General features: G+C 33.4%; 1 protein-coding gene across 5 annotated transcripts in view; it reads left to right on the top strand.

Annotated features, from left to right (window-relative positions):
- Positions 1 to 23,269, top strand: part of PDE1A (phosphodiesterase 1A) — a 455,171-nt gene that overhangs the window by 334,452 nt on the left and 97,450 nt on the right. For all 5 annotated transcript variants that reach the window (XM_007494476.3, XM_007494477.3, XM_016433729.2 and 2 more), the window contains 4 exons: positions 5,542 to 5,724; positions 10,112 to 10,178; positions 13,890 to 14,006; positions 16,089 to 16,229. In XM_007494476.3, coding sequence (XP_007494538.1) covers positions 5,542 to 5,724; positions 10,112 to 10,178; positions 13,890 to 14,006; positions 16,089 to 16,229 — 508 coding nt within the window. The remainder of the gene's footprint in view (positions 1 to 5,541; positions 5,725 to 10,111; positions 10,179 to 13,889; positions 14,007 to 16,088; positions 16,230 to 23,269) is intronic.

The raw sequence follows: 23,269 nt of genomic DNA, 5'->3' as shown, positions 1-23,269 counted from the left end.
TAGTAATGTTCTATGTTCATCTCCATTGCATTATTGTGATTTGAGTAGTGCATTTTAAAGGATTTAAAATAAAGAAGGGCATTTGTGAACGCATTCATGTTTATATAATAAAATATAAGGTGAATACCTTTTGAGTGCCTCCTACACAAGCAAAAAATTGCAAGTCAGTAAAACATAAGATATTTAAAGAATTATACACTTCTGTTAATCAGTATATTATCTAATAAATCTTTTTTCTTCAGTATTCCTTCCCCTAGAACCTGATCTGTGTTATATACCCCAAATAAGGGTCCCAGTTCTTCTTCTAATGTGGGTTGGTTGGTGAGTTGCCTGGGATTTTAACACATTTTGCAAATCATCTTTTGACCAGATGCTCTTCTTTTTGTTCTAAATCCTTAGGCCCTACACTGTGTAAAATTAAGTGTTAGAGAAGAATGAAACCTAAGAATCAAAGCTAAAGTATGCCTGAAATAGTTTTGTATTATTAACCTGGGGCATAGACAAGGGAATTGCCCACTCAAAGATGAGAACTTAAAAGCCCAATGGCCTTTCCAGATTGAGCACTCTGTATGTAGCCTTTCCCTTTTGACTCCACATTGTAGCATCTAATTTTGTACCTATTCCTTTTGTACCTGTGTTATACTGAGTTTTTATAACCTACATGATCCTGGAGCGTTAGCTGTGCTTGTGTCTTATCCCTCTACTAGCTTGAGACTGTTATCTTCATGATACCACCATTGATGATACATTGTCTAAACTTTGTACTTCAGGCAGTAGAAGCTTGGCAGCCTTTGCATGAAGGAATCTATGATATGATCTATGAAATTGTTAAATGTCATATAAAATAATAATAGTCAACATTTATATAGATTTAAGCTTTGCAAAGAATTTTTCATATGCTATATATATATATATATATTGATGATTTCTATAGTGGCCACAGGTTATCATATACATACCAATCATACTCATCTAAGATATTCATGAAACCTCTGGGCAATGGAAATTTTTAGTCTACTTGTATTTCCTAATCCATGACTCTCCTTTCTATAATATTATTTTGTTCATGTTTTGTTCATGCTCAATGTTACTACGTTTAGAATCTGTGATTTCATTGCTCTGTAAATTGTCTTCACTGTTGCAAATTCCAGCCTATGTATAATGTGATGTTTTAGAGGTTCTAGAGGTTCAGAGACATTAAATAACTTGTCACTCAGTGAGAGAAGTGATATTTTAAAATTGTTATTTTTTTTCAGTTACATACAGGAACCAATTTTGACAATTGTTTTCTGACATTTTAGGATTCAGATTTTCTTCCTCTCTCCCTTCCTTCCCCCTCTATTAGGCAGAAAATAGTCTGATATAGGTTATACCATTGGTTTCATGCAACATATATTTCCATATTGCTCATGTCATTAGAGAAGACACATAGCAAATATGCAAATTAAAAAAAAACTCATGAAGGAAATGCAGTGGAAGTTGGAATCAGATTCCAACAGTTCCTTTTTGGACTGTGGGTAACTTTTTTATGATGAGCCCCTTGTGATTATCTTGGTGATTTGCTTTGGTGATGGTGATTTAGTTCTTTACAATTCATCATTGTTTAATAATTCTGCTACTGTACACATTGTTCTGGTTCTGCTACTTCCCTTTGTATCAGCTCATATGTCTTTCCAAGTTTTTTCTGAACTCATCCTAATCATCATTTCATATGGTGTAATACTATTCCATTGCAAATATATGTCACAGCTTGTTCATTCATTCCCCCAAGTGATGGGCAATCCCCTAATTTCACTTACTGCCACTACAAATAGAGCTGCTAATTTTTTTTGGAACAGGTAAGCCCTTTACTTATTTCTTTTCTCTTTGGATTATAGACCCAATAAAGATATTACTGAAATCTAGGTCATTCTATTACCAAGTTCAGTGCTCTGCATGTTTCATTATGTCACCTCTTTTGCACCATTCTTCAAAAACAAACAAACAAACAAAAAACAGAAATCATTGAGATAGTTATTTGTTAATGCTGTAAACCTAATCAAGTGTAGGTTATTTATAGATCTGTAACAGCTTCACTTCTTCCTTACTTCTTCACAGTCCCCTCTCACATTGACAAAGTTCGGCAGAGAAGATATCCATACTTAATTTCTATGTTATAGCAATTTCTCTTCTCACCAAATTAATCCATTTATATAGAAACATTTCCAAAGATAAAAAAGAATCATGTAATAAGTCCCACAGCCTTTGCCAAGAAACACAAATGCAAAAGGGGGGTTTTAAAAAGAATACCCAGATTCTTATACTGCTTACTAGCTATGTAATGTTGGGCACACTGCTTTATCTTTATGAGTATCAGATCACAGACCATTTGGATTTTAGGCTTTGAGTGGCCTCAGCTTTGCCTAGCTATTGAATTAAGAGATTGGAATAAAATTAAGAGATTGAATAGATCCTCTAGTTTTAACCCATGATTTTGTGATTATATAAATATCAGTGTAATTCCCAGGGAAATTGTCAGCCATGCATATACATACATTGGCAGCTATGTAGCTTAGGGGACAGAAACTGCTGTTCCATGGATTCAAGAAGATTTGAGTTCAAGTATTACTTGAGACATTTACCAGCTATGAGACCCTTGAGCAAGTCACTTAAACCTCTATGTGTCTAAGTTTTCTCATCTCTAAAATGGAAATAACAATGACATTTACCAGTGAGTTAATATTTGTAATATTTTTTGCAAAAACTAAAATATGACATAAATGTTAGCTATTATTTTTCATGCTGTTTTAGTAACTATTATTATTATTTGGTGAATGTTATTGACCAGAATGTTGTGATATAGACCCAAGGGTGCTCTTCAGATGACTCTTCACACCACCTCCATGTTTTCCAAACCAAGATCACTTGCACTAGATTTTGCTAACTTTTCCACCTGTCTGAGAGGAAGGTTGTTTGATAAACTGTCAATCTGGAATTCATGGCCATAGCTGCCTAGATTATAGATATCCAGAGGTCAGGAGACTGACTTGTGAGATAGATAATAGTATGAAACACATTGGCCCCAGTTTGAGTGACCTACACCCTTTCCCCTCCCCCCACTCTCACCAACATTCATACACACACAAACACACACATACACACACACACACACACACACACACACACACAAAAGCATTCAGGGCTGCTGTGAAAGAGACCACTGTAAAAGAGCCAGGTCAGTTCAAATTAACTTTGGCCTTCAGGTCAATTGAGCTGAAACTTAGAAATGGACTCTTTGGGCAAAAAGTATATGAATATTAATATGTAGACTAAGCAGCATGTTTCTAAGATCTTTTGAATTCCTTTCTCTGCATCCCTTCCCTCTATCTAGGGACTACTTTTACCTCCTTGTGAAATGTTTTTACCTTGAAATTATCAAACACAATTTTATTATTTATCTGAATGAGCTATCAGGTTCCAAATGGCTCATTGTACCAGATGAAGACCTCATTGACTGAATATGTTTAGAAAGGGAGAGTATATTTATGCTGAAGAGGTAATGTAAGGGATGCCAAAGTGAAGATATTTGGCAGCTTCCCATTTTATCTTCAATTTGTGTTTTCATAACAAAGTTTTATTTTAGCATTTATTATTTTATTCTGAAAATCAACCTGCTTAAATTCACACAAAAGTAAGGCAATTCATTACAAATTCAAATAGAAGAAATCAATGTTATCTATTTTATTTTTTAACTGTTGAATTATTCATGCATTATTGTCCTAATCTATTAGCATGGTTATCAAGATGGATTCCACATCCCCATCAATGGTTAGCTTAAATATTAGAGCAATAACTGTGAGTTATTATTATAATAACTTAAAGTTCTTAAATTCCCTTAAAAAATTTAATGGATTACATCCATAAACTTTCTCTCCAGTGTGGATGCTGTGATGGTTAGGAAGTTCACTTCTCTTTATGAAACCCTTTCCATACTGTTTACACTCGTAACATTCCTCTCTAGGGTGGATTCTCAGATGTTTACAAAGATCAGAGCTACTTCTAAAGGCTTTTCCACACTCTTTACATTCATAAGGTTTCTCTCCAGTGTGGATTCTGTGATGTAAAACAAGATCACATCTCAATTCAGATAATCTTTCACATAAAGCTCCACAATTACTTCAGGTCAGAAAATCCCCACTGGAGAGAAACCTCAGGAGTGAAGCTGAGCTTATATTCATCACCTTTACATTATTTAACATAAGAATGTCCACACTAGAGAGAAACTTTAGGGATGTGATCTGTGTGGGTAAGGCCTTCAGGCAATAATCATCTGTTATTCCCAAGTGAGAATTCCTTTTCGATAGAAATCTTATTTCTGTCATGAATGAAGAAAGACATTAAAATGGAGAGTCCAGAGCTCGTTCAGTAAAAGAAAATGTCTTCTGAACAGACCAGATCCAAATGGATTGCCTCTGGGAAGCTTTCAGGTAGAGATCATCCGTTACTTCATATGAGAGGATTTATAGTGCAGAAAAACCTAATGAATGTGCTCAAGTTGTATGTGTTTTGCTCAGGAGGAGGGTAATTACTATTATTTAGAAAAATGCAAATGATAATAAGTCTGAGGGACCAGGCCATATCTATTATATTTTTTTATTAGGATAGAATAGGAAAGTGACAAAGGTGGAGGAGAGGTGGGACTATTGAGATACTAATGAACTTGAGATTGTGAACTGATTCAACCATTCTGGAGCAGCAGTTTTGAACTTTATAGAAAACAATAAGGTAAATGACTTACATATTAAAAAATGACTTAAAGCTGCCCTTTTGGGAGTCACAAAAATTAGAAAGTAAAAGGAAACTAAATAATTGGGAAATGTCTGCAGAAATTGTTCCACATGATTGTAATAGAATACTATCGTTTTATCCTTAATGAGAAGCAGGAAGACCTCAGAAAAACCTGGTTAGACTTGAGAACTGATGCAGACTGAATTTATCAGGACCAGGAGAACACTGCACATTATACCAGTAATATTGTATGCAGAACAACTGGGAATTGAGCTATTCTCAATACTACAAAAATCCAAAACAGTCCCAAATGACTCAATAAAAAACTTCATCTGTTTCCAGAAAAAAGAACTGATGCTGTTGGAATCCATACCAAAAATTTTTTTCCCTCTTTAAATTTATTATTTGTTTTTTCTAGTTGCACAGAATGATCAATATGGATAAATGTTTCTAGGATTGCATATGCAAAATATATATCAAATTGCTTAATATCTCTTGGGTATTGGGGAGAAAATCCAGGACTCAAAATGTTTTTGCAGTGTTGGATATTGTCTTTATACATCATTGTAATCTAAGAATAAAATATGAAATGATGGAGAAAAAAAATTTAATGGAATTTTAAATTTTATAGCAATTAAGGCCATCAAATGTGTTCATAATCTCTTTTGTACTCACCACATTTTAAAATATTCTAATTTCATATTCTAATAAATGTAAAGATAAAAATCTATGCTAGAAATTTATTCCTAATTTAACCTGTCTGAAATTTTGTAGGAAATTATTAGACACTGAAGATGATCTCTCTGACATCCATATTGATTCAGTTCCAGCAGAAGTTAGGGATTGGTTAGCTTCTACTTTCACAAGGAAAATGGGAATGATAAAGAGGAAACCAGAAGAGAAGCCAAGATTTCGTAGCATTGTACATGCTGTCCAAGCTGGAATTTTTGTGGACAGGTGAGTGTAAATCCTATCATTCTGAAAAATTGAAGAGTAACAAATACTCAAGATATATTGATGAAAATTAAAGCAACAGATGTTAAACTGGATTAAATGGCAATAAATAGACTCTTTGTGGAGGCATTGGGTTCTTCTACACTTGAGGGCTTAAAACAAAAGCTAGATGACTGTCATAGTATATTGTATAGGAGATTTTTCTTCAAGTATTTGTTGGCAACATGATCTCTGAGGTACCTTATAACTCCAAGATACTTTGATTTAGTGAGTAAATATCCAACTTCATTAAGTGCCATGCATACATCTGTAATGAAAATGAATATTGCTAGTTTTTCACTTTTACTTATTTTCACTAATGAAAGGTTTAAAGGACTATTTCCTCGCCCCAAAATAAGTGGAAAATTCTGTTGATTTTGAAACAGATGATAATACTTAATGGCTCTGAAATATTTTATTAGTACATATTAGATGAAAATTAGAGCATTTGATGTAATTATTGATTCCACTGAATGACATATGATTCCCACACCATAAATGACTTTGATTGTCTAAAACCTAAAGAAAAAGTCTTATTATCTCTTTGCCACTAAAGAAAATCTTTTTTTTACCCTCACAGTGCTCATTGCTTTCATTTGTCTTTTGGCAAATTGAGGGGAGGGGAGAAATATGTTTCTGAAAATCTTTTATCTATGTCCAAGAAGTAAGTGAGAGTGCAGAACTCCCAGGAATCTCAAAGGCAACTCAATATAACTCTGAAATATGAAAAAAACAGTATTTCTGATTCCTACTTTAATGGCAGTCATATTGCTTTGTAATAGTATAATCTTTACCTGAATCAGATTTTTCCAGAGTGAAGACTATTGAATGCAGTAGACTAAGGGGTGATATTAGTTAAATGTGAATGCTTTTGTCTATAGTGAGTATTGTCATTTCCTTGTGTTATAGAATAATTGATTCTCCTTTCTGGAAAAGGAGAGTAATAAGTTGTATTTATGCAATATCTATCTCAGATGAAATTTAGGTAGGAAAATGAAACTGGGAGACTGGAGCAGCTTTAATATTTTCCCTCCCAAGATGAGTTTAGCAGTAAATGATGACCCTTTTAAGTAATGGTTTTTTGGTTCTTGCATATTTTACTTTTTTGTATTGAAATTTTAAATTTTACATATTTTCCTTATGTAGGTGAGGCTACCTAGATTCTATTTCAGTTTCCAAATAAGAATGAAATTGAAAGGTTGTTGTGAGAAGAATGCTCTGTAATTGTAATTGTTCTCTAATATGCATAAGCCATTATTTTTTTCCTTCTTATTTTTGCCTACTTTGTTTGATGTCTCCTTTCTAATTACCTCTGGCCAGTCTATTCACCTCCTTACAGTTACTTTAAGGTGTTTCAAAACTGATTGCAGTGGCTAAATAGACAGTGAGCCACAGTCTCATCACATTTGTTGTATAAACCTGGTCTTCATCTGCCTTCCATCTATGATTTAATTGATGGAGGGAACTCCCAGTAAGGAAACTGCCTTTACCAATGCAATTAGGCATAGCCTCTACAACTTAGCATATTAGAGTTGTCTAGATAAAATGCTGAAAAGTTAAGCAATTTGCCCAGGATCACAAAGTCTGTACATCTCAGAGAAAGCACTTGAGAGCAAGTCTTCCTGGGTCTGTGGCTGGCTTTCTTTTGGCAGTGAGATAATAATAATAAATAGCTAGCTTTTGTGTAGCACTGTAGGGTTTGCAAAATATTCTGTCACTATTGTCTCATTTCATCCTCATAACAATTCTTGGATATAGGCTCTGTGACACTGAGGAAGTCACTTAATCTCAGCATTCTAGGCAACTCTCTGAAGAACTAAAGTTACAGTTCTTTTTTGGTGGAAGGTTTTTTTTTCTGGATATAATAGCACAATGTCATATGCAAATAGAAATAACATCATGATCTCACAATCCTCATGGAAATAATTTTTAGTTTATATTGTCCATCATAGTGGCAAACATCTTCCACAAATACATATTTTACATATAAACATCATCTGATGTTAGTGATCAAAGGGTCATTGAACAGGTTATTTTTTTTCTGTTGTAAAGGCTTTCAAGGAATTTTAAATTATTCTGATGTATGTATGGAAGATACGGTGTTAGAAAAGAACCTGAAAGTTGTTATTATGGTAAACCAAATAAAATTTTTTTTCATTATTAAACAAGTATATGGAAACATTTTCTATAGCTTTTGCTCAACTTTCAGAGGTGACAAACTAAAGGAAATGATTAAATAACAAGTCATATATCTTCATTAGTTCTTCAGGATGCAAGAGTATATCATTTTAAGATAAATAATGGGGAAAATCTTCCAATTTCTATTTCTTTCTTTGGGAGTGAGCCAAATTCTGTTTATTATTTTAAAATTATACTATTTGGATTCCCTTCTGAGGACTGAAGTAGCAAACCAGTTATATGAATGTGATATTGTTAATTTTGATGACAATTTTTTCTATTTAATCATTATTTTATTTGGTCATTTTCAAACATTATTCATTGGAAACAAAGATCATTTCCTTTTCTTCCCCCCTTCTGCCCCTCCCATAGTCAATAAATAATTATATTTATATTAATAAACAGCTATCATTTTCTATTCTGTGTGAATTTTTATCTTATTTCTAACCCACTGATAAATAACTAGAGGAACTTAAACTCACCAATATTGATATTCTTGCTATAAATGAAGTAAGAAGACATTAAGAAGTTACAGATCAATAAGCAGACAGTTCACAAGTTCTCCTTGGGCAAATGAAGGACCTGTTGTAATTGGTTTTTATCATATATTGAAAGGCATAAAAAGACATCATTTCACCAATCATTTCATTGATCATCTATACTTTGGGGTTTCATGTTACATATGATCAAAAATTTTAATTGTAAAATTATAGGGAATAACATAATACTTGTAAGGGGGAAAAAGTGTTAATTTTAAAAGGGTTGGAGTTTATATTTTAAGAATATTGCCAGGAAATTGATTCCAAAGAGAGATTTTATTTATAATTTCATTACAAAATATAGAAAGGGTGAAACATGAAATCAGAGAGAAGATAAGGTAAGATATCTAGCCTGAACACTAAGTAATTTACTCGGGGCCCCTGGGCAGGAAGAGTTAGTTCTTAGCCAGAGGGGCCTCATCTACAAGAGCCTCTCTCAAGAGGATAAGTTTCTCCAGACAATCCAGCAGTTAGAGCTTTTCACTCACTCTATGTCAGTCCAGTCAGCAGAATCTTTATCAGTCTCACCAGTAAACAGGGTCTCAGCTCCAGACAGCACTCCAAGGAATGAAACATTCCTCTAGTCTTCACTTCCAAAAATGAAGAACTGAGTCTCACAGGAAATGGCAGCCCCTATTAAAGATGCTTCTTTTGTATCACTTCCTGTACCTTCTCCAATTTTACATCTACCAATCACAGTTGACACTTTGTTTTAGGACTACCCCCATGGGAAGTTAGTCAATTCTGATTTGTCATCCACTATTTCACACATGGGTCACAAGCTTCCCACTTCATAATTAAGTGGGATGTTTGCACTTTTTGGTGATTAGATTTAAAATGGGCAGATCAACATACTCAACTTTAAGTAGGGTGTTTACACTTATGGGTATTAAATCTAAAAATAGACAGGAGTTATAATTTAAATCTTCACAATCAGGGAACAGCTAAGTACCTTCATTATTACAATCAGGGGAGAGCCAAATCCAATCTTCACATAATGTAATTCAATAATTGCAATTTGCATGGAATGAAGTGGAGAAAGTTTATTAAGATCTCAGCATAATTTTGATAGTTGGTAATTTCCAATGATGACATGGGCACTTGGGGAAATTGCAAAAAATAATGTTAGAAAGGATTCAAAATTCAGAAATGAAGATTTGTAGAATATTTAGAAATCTCATTTCCATTGAGGAATAGTTTTTTCAAGCCTAGAGCCAGTCAGAAGACAAGCCCTGAATTGTATCACAAAGATTATTGACTAATTATGTGGAATGATTTCTGAATTGGCTACTTATGCAGTCAGATCCCTTGTCTAGTGGAAAGACCAAAAACTGATATTAAATTGAATGAAAGAGTACAGTTGGAAAAAAGAAACTGTGTGAAATTATGACTGTTGGAGCTTGACCATTTTTTTTTAAAGCATTAGAAATTAGAAATGGTAGAATGACTTAGAATTTGAATTTTGTTGGAAAAGTCTTTAAGGACCCAGGGTCACTGAGGAGCTATGATAAGATGTTGAAATAGGTCTTTGGTAAACAAAAAAAAGATAAAAAGTAAACTTAACAAAAAGAAGCTTTCCTACACTCTTAAGTAACTACATGGAGAATTTCAGTAATAATTGTTTGTCTTTTTAGGATGTATAGACGGACTTCCAGCATGGCTGGCTTGATTTATCCACCAGCTGTCATTGCAGCATTAAAGGTGAGAACTTAAGTTATTATATTTTTCTTAAATCATACTTTTTTATTTTAGTTAAATTAATTTTCAAAATAAAAAACAGTTTCTGTTATTTGGACATGTTGGCATGTATATCAGTTTTAAAAATGCACAAAATTTTAAATATTTCATTCCTAGCAAAATTAATGAAAAATTTATTTTTAGAACTCTCAATTTGAAAATTTTCCCTTTTTTGTTTAAGATTTTCCATTAAGAAGCCTAGATAAAGAAAAATTCAGTTAGGTGTATACTTGGAAACACATGAAGAATAAATAGGTTTGGTTTTGCCTTGAAATTAGATTTTTAGATATGAGTATTATGACAAAGAGGAGAAGATAATAGTAAAGTGATTACAGAGGAAAATCATATCTGTTTGGACTTCATTGTGATACCAAATTAGTTTGATCCCTAAAGCTATATTTTCTGAATGAAATTTACTAAATGGAGTTCATTGGTTCATTTGTTCTCAGCAATTCTGTCTTCCATGGTTGTCCCAACATTTTTACAGAAAGAACTCCATTCTTGGCTAGGCATTCATTTCCAGTGCCCCATTTCTTTAGTTTCTTTTACTAGCTTTGTACAAAGATATCAAAGTTTTTCTCATGTTAACACAATCATAAGTGCTTTGCTGTATGAACTTGAAAAAATATTTTCCTTTTTCTTTATATTTAAGATGACATAAATTCAGGTCACAACAGAATCTTTAGTTTACTATATATGTGGCATATAAATAAATATATATGTACATACATATATATAAATTTCTTTCCTTCTTTTGAACTTGACAAATATGAATATTTCCTAATACTAAAGAAGAATAGGGGGAAAAGATTAGATGTGACACCACAAATCTTTATTTCATACAGGATGGGCTTTTTTTAAAGTATATATTAAACTTAACTCTCTAGTTCCAACATTCCTCAGCTAGTTCCAACATTTCCCCTTATGATCCTCCTGCTCCCCTCTGTATTTTACATATTTCAATTGTTTTTTATCTTTCAAACATTTTAAATATTTATCTTCCTTCTCTTCCTCTTTTTTTGGTAGACCATCCCACCTCTTTCTCTAAAAGTTTTTTTTTTTTTGTAACACATAAGCATTAGTCAAGAAAACATTGTTAGTGTCCAAAAATGTATGTACTCTCATGTCTATCATCTTCCCTGCCATCTCTATATTTAAAATGTATGGTTCTTTTTAATGCTCTATATATTTTTGAAATTTTACCTAGTCAAACCTTCTCTTTTTATATTATATTTCAATAGCCCCTTTTAAGGATTCATTACTGCTTATGTCTTTGAGGTAATAATACAAAATATGAGTGGCTGCAACTTAACTGTTCCACATTATAGAATATGAGCAAATTTTAATGCCCTCAGTAATGGAATAATTCTACATCCTTCATTATTTCCTCCAAATGGACAAGGATATTGTCCATTGATTTTTTAGAACATTCAAAAATCACAAATGTAATTATTAATTTGAACTGTCTACTTAATTTACTCTCATGGGGCAAAACAATAAGAATAAAAGTGATTCATATACTTAATAGAGTAAAATCTCAGTAGACAGATTCTAGTTTATGGAAAATTTTAATTTTGTTTAGCCAGATGTATTCCTTATTTATTAATACTGGAATTCTCCAATTTTTAAAAAGTAGTTCTCACCTCTACCAAAAACTAAACGATATAGAAATATGCTGTTTTGTCTTCTCTATCTTTTTCAAAATAGCAAGAATAGTAAATATGTAGCAAACTAAGCTAATTCTTATTTAATTTTGTTTTGATACTAAATTTGAATTTTATATTGCAGAATGTTAAGCCCAAGTGTTGAGTTTTCCATTTGGTAAAATAACAAGCAATAAAACTTGAACCATTTCAAAACACAAAAACAAGTATTTAGGTGATGTATGTGTACTCCTAACAAGAAATTAAGAAATATAAGCCAATGTACACACAGAAGGAAAGAATTTCTTTTCTTTATAATTAATTTTCCAAATAATAAAAATGGTATTGAGAGAGTCTTAGGAGCTACTGGTGTGATAATGATTTTCACAAGATGATCTTTTTAACTCAAAATTTTCAAGATAAGAATATGATTTATTTAAATGAGTTAAATTATCTGAATTCAAAAAGAATGAATAACTTTTGGACTATAATTATACTATCACCATTAAGCATAGTCATATGTATATAGTAATATGTCAGTTCTGTGGAACATTTATAATAATCATTAGGCTACTTCAGTCCCACTGACCATGAATGTCTTTTCCACACTTAAAAAATATCTTCTATGAGTTGGGGGAGAGAAAAGAAGAAGGGAGATGGTTCAAATCTTATAATTTTAGAAGATATCTGTTGAAAATTATCTTTACATGTAATTGAGAAAAATATCTTTTAATTTAAAAAATAAAGTTAGGAGCAAAACTAAAAAAAATCATCACTAGTCTAAGGAGATATAAGCATTTTCTGAGAGTAAAGACAGACTAGCTTATTTCCTGGACAAGTAATTCATAAGCAAGAACATCTAAAAAGAAAGGCAATCTATATTTATAGTTTCACTCGCATAAACTGACAATTGAAATAAGTACTTGCTGGAAATTGTGCTCTAAAAGATAACAGGAAGGCACTATGCCATCTAAAAGACTTTCATTACTCACTATTTATACCTAACTTTCTTTTGAATAGAATATAAAGTCTTTTATCTTAAAGGTAACGAGAAATCTTAAAACTCAAATACACCCATGAGATGCAACACAAGAATTTAAATAGAGATAGCATGGCACAATAGAAAGAGTGCTCTATTTTGAGTCACTCAACTTAAGTTCAAATCCTGCTTTTGCCACCACCTTATTTCCTGTTTGATTGGAGGCAAGTCAAGTAATTGGTCTGGGCCTCATTCTACTCAAAGATAACATGAGTACATTGTAACATTAGACATCAGATTTCCCTTCCACCTTTATATCAATGACCCCACTGAATGACAAATTATTCAAGCCTTCCCTAAGGGCAGATTTTGTTGTGACTAGAAATTGTTGAGGGAGCTGCCAATACAAAATCTTTCCCCAATGATTCTTTGTTTAAATATCAAATAGGGTATCAAATAGAGATATGATTTCCAAAAATATTCTCCATCATCATGGAGGCTATAGTGAACAAAACCAAAATGGAAGAACAAATCCATTTAGATAGTGAAGTCTTCAAGTTAGACCCAAGGTATAGGAATGGCATACTGTAAATTAGCAAAAGACCTAGAAAAATTATTGTCCTCTTCTCAGATCATCTTAACTCCATCAACATTTGCCCACAGTATTTGTTAAATAACTTTCTCTGCCCAATCATTGCCAGATCCCTGGAAAATTAACTAACTGGCACTTATTGAGTGTTTTTAAGTTTGCAAAGTGGTTAAAATATCATCTAATTTTATTTATTCTCAAAACTCCTTGAAGACAGATGTTATTATTTTCTTTGAGGCAGAGGTTGTTACCTACAATTACAAAACTAGTAAGTGCCAGAAGCAGAATTTGAAGTGAGGTCTTCCTGACACCATGCCTAACTCTCTATCCATTATGCCACAAACCTATTAGATGGCGTCCGGTTTGCAGTCATGTGCTGCCTATTTCTTCCCTAAAGTCACTGATGGAGAAAAAGAGAATTAGGTGACATCACCAACTAAAATGTATCTTTTTTCTTTTTACAGAATATAGATGAATGGTCATTTGATGTATTTGCCCTAAATGATGCAAGTGGAGAACACAGTCTAAAGTTTATGATGTATGAATTGTTCACCAGATATGACTTTTTCAACCGCTTCAAGGTTAGAAACATTAAATGTATGAGAAAAATGAATGAATTTGACTTGAATAAAATTGATAGACTATGCCATTCATGAGTCTCTTTTAGGTCTTATTAACATAATAAAACACTCAACAGGAGAGGGTGAGAGAAAATACATACATAATATTTATGGCTATATATATTTTTTATTTCACAACAATTCACTGTCATTGCCTTATACACTTTCATGCTCCCTTAGAATTAATTATTTCAATATATCGACGTACTTTCTATAATAATAGTAAATTACATTTATATAATGCTTTAATGTTTCCAAAGTGACCTACATATACACACATATAAATATATATATATATATATACATATTTTTGTATATGTATATACATATATATAATCTCATTTGTATCTCACAACTCTGTAACATAGATACTCTGTCTATCCACATTTTAAAGGTGAAGAAACTAAAGTAAATGAATGAGTTAGGATTTGAATGAAGGCCATTCTGATGTGAATTCTACTACTATATCCATTGGTTCTGATTGACCAGTTACAGAACCTTCAAGAAAAACTCTAAAACCATTTCCTTTTTTAATTTGGAAATTTTAATTCAATTAATTAATTTAGAATATTTTTCCATGGTTACAAGATTCATATTCTTCCTCTCCTTTTTCCCCAAAACCCTCCCATAGCTGACATGCAATTCTACTAAGTTTACATGTACATTGATCAAGACCTATTTCCATATTATTAATATTTGCACTAGGGTGATCATCTAAAACCATTTCTTAAGGATACATTACTGGAGGCATTTGAGACAAATATATCTCTTTCATAATATCTTATCCCAGAATTAAACTGGAAAGTCTTACAATCGATTTGGCCTTTTGGGGGGAGTAAATGATCAGAACCATAACTGTCAATTTTACCATCTGGGGAAAGTAAAACGAGTATTCCCAGTACAAATGGGATAAAGGGAAATCTCAAATCACTTTAGTGTTTCATAATGTAAAAATAACTACAAAAAAATTAAACAATGTACAAAATTATTTATAGCTGCACTCTCTGTGGTGGCAAAAAATGGGAAAATGAGGGGTGTCCCTCAATTGGGGAATGGCTAAACAAATTGTGGTACCTGATGGTGATGGAATACTATTGTGCTGTAAGGAATGATGAACTGGAGGATTTCCATGTGAACTGGAAGAACCTCCAGGAACTGATGCAGAGTGAAAGGAGCAGATTCGAGAGAATATTATACACAGAAAGTGAAAAATTGTGGAACAATCTAAGGTAGTGGACTCTGCTACTACAAGACAATCTCAAGGGACTAATGAGAAAGAATGCAATCCATATCAAGAGAAAGAACTGTGGGAGCAGAAACACAGAAGAAAATATAATGACATATTTGTTTATATGGATATATGATTGGAGATTTGGGCTTTAAAAGATTGCTTTATTGCAAAAACAAATAATAGGAAAATAGGTACAAGTGATAACATTTGTATAACCCAGTGGCAGTGCTTATTGGATCTGGGAAGGGGGGGAGTTTAGAGGTGAGGGAAAGAAAATCAAATATGTAAACATTGCAAGATTTTTTAAAAATTAAAAAATTAATTAAACAATTCATCAGTAGGAGGAATTACTTAGCAACTTGGCTTGTTAACTGCTGACGATATACTGAAGTTTAAATTTTCATTTGGGTCCCTTGAGGCAAAATCCAAGTCACTACAGTCTAAATGAGGTAGACCTCAATTAAATTTAATCTGTATCTCTAAGCAGTATATAGCTTCAGTCATTAATATGTAAAAAATCATAGAATTTCAACCTGGAAGAAGGTCTTGGACATCGTTTACCTCAATGCATTCAATTTAGAGATGTCTCAGCTGAGATGCCTTTTATAGCTGATAATTTTCTGCCAGATAACTCATTAATGAAGTTAAAACATAGTAAAATCAGAGACTAGAATTTGAACCATGAGTCTGTTGCAGCTATATTATTAATCACAGGTTAAACATAACCAAATATATTTATTTCACTTTGAACATTTTTACTCATGTTAATTCTGTCAGAAACATACCTAATGAATAATTATTGCTTTCCACAGATTCCTGTGTCTTCTCTAATTTCTTTAGCTGAAGCCTTAGAAGTTGGTTACAACAAGTACAAAAATCCATATCATAATTTAATTCATGCAGCAGATGTCACTCAAACTGTGCATTATATTTTGCTTCGTACAGGTCTCATGGTAAGGAATCTTGTCTTTCATTTTTCAGAGAACTAGGTTATGTATATTGGTGCAAATACCCCCTTTTTTTCTCATGTCTATTCCTTTAATAAAAGACAGGTCTTTGATAGAAGAACAGGATCTCACTATGAGTAATATACGACTGTTATTTTAGATTTTCTGTTGCTATTTATTTGTATTCTGAAATTCACCCAAAATATAATTTTATAAAAGGAGAATTAGAAAACATCAAGCATATATTTTGAAAATGGAGATTGGTGAGCAATCTCTTTTGTGTCTGCTAGTGCATTTCTCAAAGGTATTCAACAAAAACAAAACAAAAGACATCGTGTCCTACATCTATCAGGTGGCATTCTTATTTCTCCTGCTCAGTTCTTCATTGGCAATATATTGCAGCCTACTCATGCCTATCATGCTCCTCTCCATCATTCTTTGGGTGACACTGTGCTGTACCATGACTCATATAGTGTTTTTCAGTAGAATATTAATGCTTAAAATGTGGGTATTTGTTAGAGAGAAACTAGAAGTTGTTAAAATTTCCATAAGACTCAGACCAACCAACCCTCTCCCCTTGCTAATTTCTTTTTTCCTTTTCTGTTAATTTCTTTTAAAAAATACTACCTTCTCTCTTAGTAACAATCCTAAGACAGAAAGGCAAGGGCCAGGCAAATGGGGTTAAGTGACTTGGCAGGGGTCAGAGTAGATCAGATCCCAGGACTTCCTGTTCATTTCTGCCTCATGCTCTCTATCCTTTTTATTCAAGAAAATATTAACTCATGGACAAGTTCTAGATGCTGCCTTCTATTATATATCTATGTCATATTCTTTATGATTAGCATTCTTGATGAACTTAGTTGTTTCCAGTTGAATAGTTAGGTTTAACTTTTTTGAGTGACATTGGATCTCACTTAGAGGGTCCTAAACTGTTCTGGACCTTGAAGCAATGAGCACAATGTCATCCTCAAGCAAGAAGATACATCAGATCTAATCATTTAAAGACTTTATCTTCCATTTAACATCTTCAATGAACACCTTCCCTGATGGTGGCAAAACACCTTTGATGATTGAGCATCTTCTAATTGTACGCCTCAATTAATATTGAAAACCAAAGGATCTTCAAATTAACATATGCACATTATATCTTTTAAGGAATATTGTGATATTTTGAAAAAACTGATGTGAGCATGGAAGAACAGCCACTAGACCAATACCTGAAGCCTTTTCAGTTTGGTTACAGCCTCCCAATCTTGACCTCTGAGACCCAAGGTCTTTCCTGACCAAAAAGATGCTTTTTCTCTAGAGGAAAACTGAAGCAGGGCACGATTGTTATTTTAGGCTCCAATCCCAAGTCCTGTTCTTGTTGACAATTTTCCTGGTTCCCATATGCTATTTATTTTTATATGAAAGCTTAGGTGTGATCCCCATAATCTTCTAGGACACTTTCTAAAAGGGATAGCTATATTGTCTATTATGTTATGTGACGACTCCACTGTATACAAATTTTATTTATTTCTTTCTCCATGGCTCTTCGCTGCTGCCTTTCCTTCCTTTATTCTATTCCTCCATCTTCTCATTCAGTATTAATTGTCTTTGTTTTCAGTTCCTGTTTATCCCTTTTGATTTTGTATTGATGGCTTCTTTATTGGTATTCCACTTATTTCTCATCTCCCTGATGATATGCTTGCCATGTTTCTTGACCCTACTATACTGTAAAGAGCTGGAATCTTCTTACTGTCAATATTGATCTTCAAAGAAAAAAAGTCAATAAGCCCTAAAGGGAGAAAAATATCATGGTCCATGGCAATTCAGTGGAACAAAAGAACAACTGGAAAATAATATCAGCTCAGTGACACACTAAAATATCTAAATCTAGAAAGATGGGAAAGAACCCTTAAATCATTCTCTCTTGCCTCTCTCTCTCTCTCTCTCTCTCTCTCTCTCTCTCTCTCTCTCTCTCTCTCTCTCTCTCTCTCTCTCTCTCTCTCTCTCTCTTTCTCTCTAGTTCTCTCCCTGTTTCTGCCTCTCTCTATTCTTCCCTCCATCTTTCTTTCTCCCACTCTCTCTTTCTCTCTTTGTCTCTCTCTCTCAGTCTGTCTCTGCCTCCTTCTCTCTGTCTCTGTTTCTGTCTCTCTCTCACACACACTTACAAACACATAAAAGAGAGAAAACTAGGTTGCATTGACTCAAATTTAAGTAATAACTCAAACCCTTAGAAGTTAACAGTTTTAATAAACTATATTATTTGTTCATTAAAAGCACTAAATCCTTTTATATTTTTACTTTGCAAAACCATCCTTTGGAAGTGATAAGATACATTTAAACTTAATAACATTTAATTGTCAAGCCATGTGTTTAGTGCTTTGCTTTCTCTGGGTTTGATATGCATGGCATATTGATGTGAAGAAATAAATTGCTTTGTGACAGCTACGAATACTGTTATTTACACTTAATAAAGTTATTTTGGATTCTGGTTAGAGATACCATGTACCTCTTTCCAAAGGTCTTCCTCTTGAATATCACAAAGCTGATAGCTTTCATTTTAAGTGGCTCCTTAGAAAAGATGTTGATTTTCTTCCTTCCAGTTTCAGTGGATTTGAAAAAGGGTTTAAAATAAAATAGCTAAGCATGTCAGTTAAAGAAAAAAAAAAAGACTGGCAAAGTGCATTCAGAACAAATCAAAGAGATTGTGTGGCGCAGTATAAAGAAATTTAGGGGACTCATTTCAGTTCCATCTCTGCTATACACAGGCTAACTGTGTGACCTTAGGACATTTCTGTGGGCCAAGTTTCATCAGTAAAATGAGAGCACCAGATTAGATGATTTTCAAGGACTCTTCTGTCTCTAAATTCTAGGGTCTTATGATTGCAAGAACAAGGCTGGTTTATTGTCAGTCTGGTTATTTTGTCCTTTGTTCTGGTTAAGCTGTTTTTCTTTTTCTTTCTTTTTTTTTATTTAAAGAAAGACTCCTTGGGGACAGGAGAATGGGTTGAGGTAGCAGGAAATGACTGAGATACAAAAACCAAAGAAATCAAAAAGACTTTCTTGAAAAGAGTAATGCTGAGGAGCTATAACTTAAATCAATAAAAATGAAGCATCCTTCTTTAATTTTCTAATTATAATAAGCAGGCATTCAACAATATGTTATTTCAGGCCAAGAGGTAGCCCAGATTTCATTTCACCCTATTTCCTGTTTTGATAACTTTTACTTTTCAACAAAACCAAACCAGTTTTTGTCATTTATCTAAAGGCTTTCCTGTCAGTTGGGAAAATTCAAGCTATATAGTTTTGTTCAGTGATGCTATCTTTTATTTTTCTTTAAAAAGATCATTTTATCAATTCTTTTTAATTTTTCATTTGTCTAATAATATGACATAAAGTACAAAGAACATTTAATTTCTGGACTTTGGAAACTAAATAAGGTCTAGAAATCATTGAATACCTATGCGGAAGAAAGAGCTTTATAAAAGTACTATATATTCCCTTCTCTCTCTCTCTCTCTCTCTCTCTCTCTCTCTGTCTCTCTCTCTCTCTCTCTCTCTCTCTCTCTCTCTCTCTCTCTCTCTCTCTCTCTCTCTCTCTCTCTCTCTCTCTCTCATCTCTGTCTCTCTATCCCTACCTCTCTCCCTCTCACCCTCTCACCTCTCCCATACCTCTTTCCATCTCTCTCTAACAACCAACAAAACAATAAATCAAGCACTGATTTGTAGCATTTGCTGATTACTAAGGTAAAATGCTTACAATTATTTAAACAAAAGCTTTTCAGGAGAGGATTTTTGCCAGCTCCAATATACCACTCCACCTCTCATGATACCTATAGCCAGAACTCTGAACAAACAGTATGGCATGAATGTTCCCAGGAAATATTTTAGCCAAATGGCAAAATATGTATCCTGAGAGCAACAAGGGAAGGAAGTGAAAATTGTTAAGAAATTTCAGTGGTATAGAAACCCAGAACCATCTATTGATTCACCTTGTATCCTAAAGAGAATGATAATTACACACACACACACTGTAACTACTGTGGAAGTTACTCCTACTCAGTGATTGCCTAAGGAATCAAGTCCCAGACTCAGAAATGACTTGCTATTGAGGTGGTTACTCAGTTTTTGATGTAACCACAATGACTTATTGAAGAGTGACTACACCAGATACAATATCTCCCAGATCTTTACAAGTTGAATGTTTACATTTGTTCCTGAATGTCAGTCCAAAGTTACAATGACAAAAGTTCTTGCCTATCAATTCATTTAACAATTACAGAAATCAGCTCTCTGGGAAGATTTTGGTACCTCTGCAGGATGAGAGGGAATGGTTCACAATGAAGAGAGTAGCAAAATGAAAATTATAATATAGGAGAAAGGGGAGGCAGAACAAATGTTGCCTATATTAAGTAGGGGTGTTACAAATAGCCAGGGGCCAGCCCCACTTTTATATATTTATATTTTTCAATGAAATGTTTCTTTAGAAACTTTGTCCTAAACATCAGTACAAACAACCAAACTTCTTTAATGAGTATATTTAAAAATTATTTTCAGTGTTTAAAGCATGGTAGCATCTTTTAGTTATACACTCTAAGTGTCCCTCAGGATTGTTCATCCTGTCATTCTCATTTGCTTTTCCTCCCTGGATCATATAGTTTCAGAGATACTTCTCTCCCCTCAATAATACCATATCCTGAACATACTAGTGAATAAAGCAATATTCGAAAAGAGATAATAGAGAACCACTGGAGTTTATTGAATATTAGAGTAAAATGTTATGGGAAATCATTTTGGCATCTATAGAAAGGACAGATGGAAGAGAGAGTCCTGAGGTGGTAAAAGCCAGTAGGAGGTACAGATAAGAGAGAAGATAAGGTGGTTGGTTATGTAATATTGTAATAATATGTAATAAGTCTAGAAAGGTAGAGAAAAATTTTGGAGTGAGTTCCTTAAATGCCAAATAGAAATATTTCTCTTTTACCCTAGAGGCATTAGAGGGCCTCTGAATTTAGTTGAGTAGTTGAATACTATGCTCAGAACTGTGCTTTAGAAAAATCACTTTGGGGAGCTTCACAGAGGATGGATCAGGATATTTAAAATAGCAGTTGAAGGAGCCTAATTAAGAAGCTGTTGGAATAGTCTAGATGAAAGTTTATGAGGACTTGAATTAGGGTGCTGGTTATGTCAGAAGAGAATAAGAAATGGATAAGAGGTTTTAGATTTTTTGCTTAACAATGACAAGATGTACAACAAGATGTGTGGGTGTATATGTTAAGTATGTCACTCCCTTGAGAATGATGAGTCAAAGATATTGTTTATGTTGTGAAACTGGGTGCCTGGAAGGATGATAGTACTTTCAACAAAAATAACTATGTATTTTGAACTGGATATGCTATAATCATCTGAAACTCAAACTATTAAAAGCAAAATTCATTGCCCCCCATCTAAGGAAAAAAAAATACTCCTTCTGAACTTTCCTATTTTTTTAAAAGATACTACTCTCTTTCAAATCATCCAAGTTTGTGATCTCTGTGTTACTTTTGAATCCCCACTCTTCCCCATCCTATCCAATATCCAATCCTCCCCTTTCCTTATAGAATCAGTTGCAAAATCTTGTTATTTTTATCTCCACAACATCTCTAGTATCCATGCTCTTCTCTCCATTCACATGGGTATCACTCTTGTTACTTTTCACCTAGACTATTGTGATAACCTTCTAACATGTCACTTTGACCCAACTCTATCCAATTACCAAAATGATTTTCTTAAAATCTTTGTCTAACTGTATCCCTTCCTGTACTCAATAAAATCTGGGGTGTTCTTATGCTTCCATCAGAATGTGAGCTCCTTAGGGTAAAAAGACAATTTCATTTTCTTCTTTCAATACTTAGCATAATGTGTCCAGAACACATATTACTAAACTGATCCTTGTCAACCAACTTCTATACCATAATGTGTACTCTATTCTTTTTTGTTTTGTTTTGTACCATTTCATTAAGGTTTTTTTTTCAGATTTCATTACATTCTCTTCATATTTGTCTGCTCCAATCATATTATAGTGGCAGGTAGGCATTTACAGTAGACAAAGTACCAGTCCTGGTGTCAAGAAAACTCATCTTCCTGAGTTAAAATCTAGCCCTGGACAAGTCACTTGAACCCTGTTTGTCTTAGTTCCTCATCTGTAAAATAAGTTAGAGATGGAAATGGCAAACCACTACACTATTTTTACCAAGAAAAAACCCCAAAGGAGTAGGATAGAACTGAAAAAACCTGAAAGAACCACCCCCAAATCAAATAATAATATTCTATTCAATTATTGGACTACATTTTTAACAATTCTAAGGCTATATCTTTGGCAAGCCACTTTGGCTCTGTACTATGAAGTTTCCTTTTCTTTTAATAGTCCCTGTAATCTTACAAAAATTGTTGGAAAATGAACTTGGTTGAGATGGGAAAAGTGTTATAGATGCATTATTACTTTGGAAGGAAGTCATCTGTTCCGAAGAGACTTTGGGTTTTGATAATGAGAAGATTTAAGTCATTTGCCTGTCTGCCAGAATTAATGGCTCGCATTTTCAAGGTAACTGTCAGTGTGATATTTATGGAGCATCTTGGTAGCAGCCCAACTCTCCTCAATGACTAATACAGCCTGTCATGTCAAAGAAGCTCCTGGTATCATTGAATGGAACAATCTGTAATGGAGTCATTGTTCTTCTGTTTGTTAATGTCATGAATGACATCTTCATGCCCAGGACCTGGTAGTACTCTATACTGACAGATGGATGGTTTTCACTAGCTCTCATTTCTTTTGCTACTTTATTAACTTGTGGGCTCTGTACAAGTGACAGTGATGTGTAACTCAGATGCCTAGAAAATCATGTTCACAATCAACAGCCCATGAAATGACTTGTTTTGTGCAGTGGAGTTTTCTTTTGTCTCAATATGATTGACATAAGTCAATGACCTTTGTCATAGCTCCCACATATGGTTTGCTGGTATCACATTGCTTTCATATACTATACTTCAAATAAAAAAAATCAACAGGAAAGAGAAAGGCTT

Source organism: Monodelphis domestica, chromosome 4 (assembly GCF_027887165.1).
Source record: "Monodelphis domestica isolate mMonDom1 chromosome 4, mMonDom1.pri, whole genome shotgun sequence".
NCBI lineage: Eukaryota > Metazoa > Chordata > Mammalia > Didelphimorphia > Didelphidae > Monodelphis > Monodelphis domestica.
The sequence above is the reverse complement of the archived record's forward strand: the minus strand, read 5'-3'. Positions and strand labels throughout refer to the sequence as shown.